Genomic DNA, 9,103 nt, shown 5'->3' on the forward strand with positions numbered 1-9,103 from the left:
ACAAGCACATCTGGTTTCCTGAGCTTGCAAATTGTTCTTTTTTTGTTTTAAGGTGAAAGCTGAGGGTTTGTTTGAATGTTTGAAAATATCTTTTTTGAAAAAATAAGTGGATTTTTGAACTGTGTCAATTTTATATTTTTTCTTTCAATTTTATAGCTTGTATCTGTAACGACAGGTTGCATCCTGTTTCCTGTAAACCATTATTATAATAGTTTTACTTTAAACTAACGCTTTCTTAGCTTTATTGCTATGCGTTTTTGTAAGAAAAGTGTGCTTTGGATATTTGTTCATTCTGAGTTTTTGCATCCTTTCTACACTATCACACTAATGGGTTGGCCCAGTCGGCTTTGAAAAAAATCAAAATTAAAGGTGTTTGTTTGTCTCCATGAATAAACTGTGGTATCAACAGCTGATTCGCTGCGTTCTTGTTAAATTCAATTGTTTTTTGTTTCGTTTTTGCTGTTATTGTTGCTGACGTCCGACATATTAAGTATCAGGACAAGTCTCCGTACTATGACGCATAAATTAGCTTTCCTAGTGACCCGAGTTGATACGAAGTGGTTTCAATCAATTTGAATTTGGTTGTTTTCCAAAACGAGAAACGTATTTTGCTCGCCTTTGTCGGCCTGTCACCGAGTTGCATTTTTGAGAGGTTTTATATCTCATCCAATGAACTTTTAATGGAGTACAGGTTTACTTGTTTAGATCGGGTTTTATCGGATTCTATTTTCATATTGTTATTTTCTGTTTTTTTTTTAAAAAAATAGACATCGAGTTTTAGTCGTAATTGATGTTTGCTATTATTTGTTTTTGTTTGTGTCTTATTCAGTACTCTCATTGATGGCAAGTCTCATTGACTCTGTATTCAGCTATATTTTTGTCATATAATTGTTTTTTGAAAGATGTGTAATTTTTTTGAACCTTTATATCTTCCTCATTTGGCAGATATTTAAAAGAAAACGTGGATGGGTGGGGTCGGAATATCATGTGCGAACGGACCTTACTGAGCCGCCTTCTTAGACTAATATATCACAGAATGAAACGAATATTACTTAACTGGAACAACAATAGAAAAAAAACAGCATTTTGAAGAGCAAATGTTAAGCTGTCGTTTTCAGATTTCTACTGAATTTTGCGGGATCCCAAAATGAATTCGTATCTTATAATCTTCAGTTAGTTAAATACATTGTTCAATTCCTATCGTTCGGAATTTAGTATGACGAGATTTTGACAAAATCACCAAGAAACAAACTTATTGATCGCTTGAGAAAATTGTTCGCTTTGTCGTCAACACGTAACTCATCCTTATTGTTGACAGAGCTCATCATTTTTCTGGTGCTCCGAAACAACATTTTTGTTGTTGGTTATGTTTTGGCAGATGTCTATAGAGCTTAGAAATGTGTCATCATAAGATTTTCGTGATTTTTCGAAACTAATCAATATTTGCGGTTCTTTTGGTTGTCTTTTCCGCAACGAAGCTTTAACTAGAAGACCCAGTTAAAATCAAGACGGACCAAATCAAATCATTTGATTGCTTTCATGGGTTTTAAGTTTTTAATGGGTTTTAATGTATTATAGATAAAATGGCTTCAACACTGTGGCTTCAATAAATTGTTTGAGAAATTTTGGGTTTTATCCGTATATGCTGTTTTTTTGTCGCCTTTTGGTTTGGTCTCAATAATAACAAGCACATCTGGATTCCTGAGCAGTTGCAAATTGTTCTGTTTTTGTTTTAAGTTGAAAGCTTAGGGTTTGTTTGAATTTTTGAAAATATCCTTTTTAAAAAAATGAGTGGATTTTTGATTTTTGTCAGTTTTATATTATTACTTTCAGTTTTATAGCTGATATCTTTAACAACAGCTGGCATCCTGTTTCCAGTAAAACATTTTATAATAATTTTACTTTAAACTAACGGTTTCTTGGCTTTGGTGCTACGCATTTTTGTAAGAAGAGCGGTTTTTGGATAATTGCTCATTCTGAGGTCTTTGCATACTGTCTTCATTATCACACTAATAGGTTGGCCCAATCGTCGTTGAAAAAAAATCAGAATTATCGGTTTTTATTATTCTCCTTGTTAATTCCAATTGTTATTGTTTCGTTTTTGGTGTTATTTTTGCTGACGTCCGACATATTACAGATCAGGGCAAGTCTCCTTACTATGACGTATAAATTAGCCTTCCTAGTGACCCGAGTTGATACGAAGTGGTTTCAATCAATTTAAAATTGGTTCTTTTCAAAAAAGAGAAACGTATTTTTGAACCTTGTCGCTTTTGCTCTTCTTTGTCGGTCTTTCACCGAGTCGCATTATTGAGAGATTTTCTATCTCATCCAATGAACATTTAATGAAGCACAGGTTCATTTGTTTAGATCGGGTTTTATTGGATTCTTTTTTCATATTGTTATTTTCTGGTTTTTAAATATAGACATCGTGTTTTGGTCGTAATTAAAGTTTGCTATTATTTGTTTTTGTGTGTGTCTTATTCAGTACTCTCATTGATGGCAAGTCTCATCGACTCTGTATTCAGCTATATTTTTGTCATATAATTGTTTTTTGAAAGTTATGTCATTTTTTTGAGCCTTTATATCTTCCTCATTTGGTAGATATTTAAAAGAAAACGTGGATGGGTGGGATCGGAATATCATGTGCGAACGGACATTACTGAGCCGCCTTCTTAGACTAATATATCACAGAATGAAACGAATATAACTTAACTGAAACAACAACAATAGAAAAAAACAGCATTTTGAAGAGCAAATGTTAAGTTGTCGTTTTTTTCAGATTTCTACTGAATTTTGCGGGATCTCAAAATGAATTCGTATCTTATATTCTTCAGTTTGTTAATTACATTGTTCAATTCCTATCGTTCGGAATTTAGTATGACGAGATTTTGACAAAATCACCAAGAAACAAACTTATTGAGCGCTTGAGAAAATTGTTCTCTTTGTCGTCAACACGTAACTCATCCTTATTGTTGACAGAGCTCATCATTTTTCTGGTGCTCCGAAACAACATTTTTGTTGTTGGTTATGTTTTGGCAGATGTCTATAGAGCTTAGAAATGTGTCATCATAAGATTTTCGTGATTTTTCGAAACTAATCAATATTTGCGGTTCTTTTGGTTGTCTTTTCCGCAACGAAGCTTTAACTAGAAGACCCAGTTAAAATCAAGACGGACCAAATCAAATCATTTGATTGCTTTCATGGGTTTTAAGTTTTTAATGGGTTTTAATGTATTGTAGATAAAATGGCTTCAACACTGTGGCTTCAATAAATTGTTTGAGAAATTTTGGGTTTTATCCGTATATGCTGTTTTTTTGTCGCCTTTTGGTTTGGTCTCAATAATAACAAGCACATCTGGATTCCTGAGCAGTTGCAAATTGTTCTGTTTTTGTTTTAAGTTGAAAGCTTAGGGTTTGTTTGAATTTTTGAAAATATCCTTTTTAAAAAAAATGAGTGGATTTTTGAACTGTGTCAATTTTATATTATTACTTTCAGTTTTATAGCTGATATCTTTAACAACAGCTGGCATCCTGTTTCCAGTAAAACATTTTATAATAGTTTTACTTTAAACTAACGGTTTCTTGGCTTTGGTGCTACGCATTTTTATAAGAAGAGTGGTTTTTGGATAATTGCTCATTCTGAGGTCTTTGCATACTTTCTTCATTATCACACTAATAGGTTGGCCCAATCGTCGTTGAAAAAAAAAATCAAAATTATCGGTTTTTATTATTCTCCTTGTTAATTTCAATCGTTTTTTGTTTCGTTTTTGGTGTTATTTTTGCTGACGTCCGACATATTACAGATCAGGGCAAGTCTCCTTACTATGACGTATAAATTAGCCTTCCTAGTGACCCGAGTTGATACGAAGTGGTTTCAATCAATTTAAAATTGGTTGTTTTCAAAAAAGAGAAACGTATTTTTGAACCTTGTCTCTTTTGCTCTTCTTTGTCGGCCTTTCACCGAGTCGCATTATTGAGAGATTTTCTATCTCATCCAATGAACATTTAATGAAGCACAGGTTCATTTGTTTAGATCGGGTTTTATTGGATTCTTTTTTCATATTGTTTTTTTCTAGTTTTTAAATATAGACATCGTGCTTTGGTCGTAATTAAAGTTTGCTATTATTTGTTTTTGTGTGTGTCTTATTCAGTACTCTCCTTGATGGCAAGTCTCATCGACTCTGTATTCAGCTATATTTTTGTCATTTAATTGTTTTTTGAAAGATATTTGATTTTTTGATCCTTTATATCTTCCTCATTTAGTAGATTAATAATTGAAAACGTGGATGGGCGCGGTCGGAACATCATGTGCGAACGCATATTAACGAGCAGCCTTGTTGTACTAATATATCACAGAATGAAACAAATATGACGTAACTGAAACAACAACAATAGAAAAAAACAGCATTTTGACGAGCAAATAGTAAGGTGTCGCTGTTTTCAGATTTCTACTGAATTTTGCAGGATCCTAAATTGATTTCTTATCTTATATTCTCCAGTTAGTTAGTTAATTACATTGTTTAATTCCTACCGTACGGAATTTACTATGACGAGATTTCGACAAATCACCAAGAAACAACCTAATAGAACTCTTGAGAAAATTGGTATCCTTTTCAACAATTTATGTTTTCGGTTCTCGTAATTTGATGCCTAAATTGTTCTTAAATCTAAGCTCAATCAATAGAAACTGGAAGCTAGCTAATCTTTAAGATTGAACTAAAGAAACCATCGATCAATTGAAGGCGAACTCTAGAGTTTAGATTTAGGATCGGTTTAGGTATCGGGGAGAACCGAAAACATAAATTGTTGAAAAGGATTACAATTTTTTCAAGAATTCTATTCGGTTGTTTCAAGATTGTATGGGACAAACAGGTCGAGAGAAAAGAAGAAAAAATTCTTCTTTTTTCGGTTTTGGTGAAAACCTGCAATCAGTCCGAAGAGAACTTTTTCCAGCTCAGTTAAAGGTTGATGTGATTAAAAAATCATAGAACTGACTGAGTAAGGCATATATGAAACAAGCACAGAACATTTTCCTGACAAAAAGGCACAAAATGCTCGTTTTTAACTGAAAATTTCTGTTGATTTGATTTCTTAGCTAACTTTCAAACCTATCCGCTCCAGCTGTTCCGGAGCCCGATCAAATTTCAGAAACTATGAAAAAGAATCTGCTGCTTCCAACTGAACACCTTGCTTGCGAGATTCAAAATTTTGACATGATCTTTAACTTTTTATTATTTCTTTTGATTCTCCAGTTATTCTTTCCTCGAGATCAGTTTTCGCCAGAAAATTCACTCAAATTGAATTGTAAGGAAATCAATAGCGGATACTGAATTCAGTAGCGGACACTGAATAATGAAATGGGAACACTTCAGTTTTTTTGATAAAATTTTTTGCTATTTTTTTCAGAAATGAAAGTTGTACTCAAAATTGCTGCTAAGAAATGATTTCAAGTTTTCTCAGAACAGAGAAAAGTTGTTTTTGAAACTTACGTTAAAACCTGCTGTGCTTCGAACACGCTCACACGGGGATTCTTGTAACTATTTTATTATGATAAAATAGTGGTTTGATGGTTTCAGTTTTGAGATATATGATGGAAAAGTACTGGGTCCAGTACTGATTCTATGACAGTATTGAGTCAATTTATCTATAAGATCACTTTTCTAACTCAATATGTATAAAAAAGGTATAAATATTGAGATATTTATCTATAAGATCACTTTTCTAACTCAATATGTATAAAAAAGGTATACATATTGAGATATTTATCTATAAGATCACTTTTCTAACTCAATATGTATAAAAAAGGTATACATATTGAGATATTTATCTATAAGATCACTTTTCTAACTCAATATGTATAAAAAAACTCATCAATATGTATAAAAAAATTCAATATGTATAATATGTTAACATGCATTCTGTTTTAGGCAAAACCAATCAAGCTGAAGTCGACGCAGAATCTACGTGACTCAAAGCATTGATTAGCGATAAGCAAAAAAGTAACTGCATACAATTTGCATCAGAACAGCATATCTTCTATTCAGCTTTCGAACTTATAAATTGATCGATCGATACTGTACATAATAGTGTATTAAATACTGTACATACAAGAACTATTTTTGATACTACTTGGGTTAAAATGTGAAGTTTCAGCATAATATTTAATTAAACCTATAATTCTGGTTAGTAAATACAAAAAATTTCATGCCTTCGGTTTTCGCGTGGGACCAAATAAGTGTCGCTTTAATCAGTATCGTGCCCGCTCACCCACACTTTTGCATCAATTGTCTACTAAATGAAGCAGAGATAGAAAACTTTCAAAAGTTCATATAATGTTCGAAAAAAATGGATAATCATTTAAGAAATCGCTTTAAACTCAAACTAAAAAAAGTTAACGCCTCCTTAGAGGGCCGATGATAACTGCCATATACGACGAGATTGAGAGATAAGCCAAACAACAAAATCAAACAAAAACTAGCATTAATCACGACCGAAACTTCTTGTTCTCAACGACCAAAACTCTTAAAGAAATCAAAAACAAAGTCAGCTCAAATCTAAACTAAAAAATAACATCAAGAAACAAAAAGGGCAAAGTAAATACATACGTTTATACATTTTGAAAAAATTAATTTAAAAGTAATGAAAATTGTTAGCTATAAATTGTAAACATTCAACAGATTCATTTTACCTCAATATGAAGCTATTGAGACCTTTTATTATCCAGGTTGTCTTACGACTACGAAAAGAACAAGTAAAATTAAAGCTCAATTAAATGTTGCAAAAACGGGGTCCAAGCAGCTAAAATTATAATATGTTCACTAAAAACATTAAGTATAGCCAATTGCACCTTCATTCAACGCAATCTGCGATCTGTGAGTTGTCATGAGGGTGTCATTATTGTGGTAATTGGACAAAAGAGCACAAAAGAACATCATATATGGGAAAAATCCAAAAATGAAAAAAAATTGTCAAAACTTGTAGCATTGAAGCCAAACAACCATCAACAAATATTTAAAAGAAAACAGCAATTAAAACTGCAATCTAATTTAAGCGAAAGCGTCTCGTTACTGACACTACATTAAGAGGTGACAGAAATACGAAAAAAAATGACAAATCCCAGAAAATCAGTTTTTCGGTAGTTAAATTCTTTAAAAGTGATAGTATCCATAACAATTCAATTAAAAAGATCAAAAATTTCATTTTTCATTGCTTGGAAAGCCAACTGGACTAGCCATTAGAGAAACTAAGTCAAAACTACACAAAAATGAGAACAAATAGGGAACTTTAAAATATACATAAAATCAGTGTATAATCCTAAAAAACAGTAATCAATTCGCTGAAACTCGTTTTATTGGCTTTCAATTGCATATAAATTGTATCTCTAACTTTGAGTTTTATTTTAAATTCATTTTGGTCGGTTGTTAACGTTAAAAAAGCAAAAAAGAACACCAATATTTAGCAAAAAAATGACGGTGCCACAATAAAATCCGAATGATTTTTGGACTGAAAAGTTCCGGGATTAGAAAAAAAACAAGTTTTGCAATGGTTGCTTTTCTAAAATTTTTTGTAAGTTCAAATTGTACAAAAAAACGAGGATCTTGGAGAACTATGCAGTTAGATTAGCAAAAGAACCATTATTATCAACTCAAAATTCAACTAGTTTCAATAACATCTCCCCAGATATCAAATTAGATTGAATTTTATACTCAGTCATAAGTCAAAAAGTAGAACAACTGACAGCAAAACTCAAAAATTCAAATACTTTACAAAAAACATAGTTGGACTCATGAAAACCATGAGTTATAATCAGAAAACACAATATTTGTCTATTGGGGCGCATCTAAACATAAAAAACCGTAATTTAATTGAGTCTCTAAATGAAAGCGTCCTTGTGACAATTGGGATGAAAAAATTGCAAAAATATTTTAAAGGAGAGAGCAAAATTACAATCCCGATCCTTCTTCATTGCAGAAATCGGCAATGAAACCAAAACTGGCATGGCTATCACTTCGCGCTTGTCAAGTGATTGTAAACTTCATTGTTCCCAAAAAATGCTTGACTTTTATTTTGGCAAACAAAAACTTTAAAATATCAAAAATGATGATATATTGTTTTTATAAATATTGATTTTAAATAGAGAAAAGCGGCCAAATTTTTATTTCCAGAACATTTTCTTAAGAACCAGATGTAAAAATAGCTTTCATCGGAGTAAACGAAAGTTGAGTTAGCGGCAATTTTTTATTTCTGCACTACACTTAAAACTGGATATGGTGAGCTATTGAAGCACCTTTGGTTCCACTTTTCATGCAAAAATGAAAAAATGACTCTTTTGAAAATTTCATCCAAAAAAGTCATTTCAAACAGTTCAAAATCCCTCATTTTTCTTTAAACCTAAAGCCCGTAAGACTAGACTATTGTTAACAATGCTATCAGGTTTTTAGCAGAACTGATTAAATTTTTTCCAAAAATTACGAAAAATGTGAACAAAACAAAAGAAGTGGAGCTAAGATTCAAAAATCTTTTGTACCTCTGTAACTCCTCAAGAAAAGCAAAATTTAAACAAATCGCTGTAATTTGATATTCTATGTTTGACAAGCGTTGTTATGAAACCACTCACTACTCTGTATGATGAATATACCGATCGTCAAAAATTAACCGAAAGATCTCTCCCCCCCCCAATAAAGTGGGTCGTAATAAAGACCCCGCTGAAAGACTTGGCTAATAAATATCTTCTGACCCAGTGTTGCAATTGGGTAGCAGATTCATTTGCTGTTTTCCTGGAATATCAAGGGTAACTGATCTACAGTAAGAGATTTTCCTTTCAGTATAGTACAACTGTTCTTTCAGTCTTACTAAGTTATGTTTGTGGGTTCGATCACGCTCTCAGATCCATGTCTAACTGCTATACCAAGATTCTTCTAAAGGGAATAATTCAACGTTCCCCAATTTTCTATAAATTTTCGTTTTGTCTGAATTGAGCTCGAGCATTGATATTTGGTTCAAGTCGTGTCTCTTGTTGAGGGGAGAAAGTTTTTTTGTCCAGTGTGATTTGAAAAATTGAATCAAAACCTTTAATGGATAGTTGTTCTATTTGCTTCGTTACA

At 32.2% G+C, this 9,103-nt stretch overlaps 1 protein-coding gene across 2 annotated transcripts in view; it reads left to right on the forward strand.

Annotated features, from left to right (window-relative positions):
• LOC142339596 (uncharacterized) overlaps positions 1-6,210 on the forward strand; it is a 144,716-nt gene extending 138,506 nt beyond the window's left edge. For both annotated transcript variants that reach the window (XM_075389745.1, XM_075389746.1), the window contains exon 37: positions 5,927-6,210. In XM_075389745.1, coding sequence (XP_075245860.1) covers positions 5,927-5,980 — 54 coding nt within the window. In that variant the 3' untranslated portion in view covers positions 5,981-6,210. The remainder of the gene's footprint in view (positions 1-5,926) is intronic.
• Positions 6,211-9,103: the final 2,893 nt, after the last annotated feature.

This window comes from Convolutriloba macropyga, chromosome 5, assembly GCF_964194025.1.
Source record: "Convolutriloba macropyga chromosome 5, txConMacr16.3, whole genome shotgun sequence".
NCBI lineage: Eukaryota > Metazoa > Xenacoelomorpha > Acoela > Convolutidae > Convolutriloba > Convolutriloba macropyga.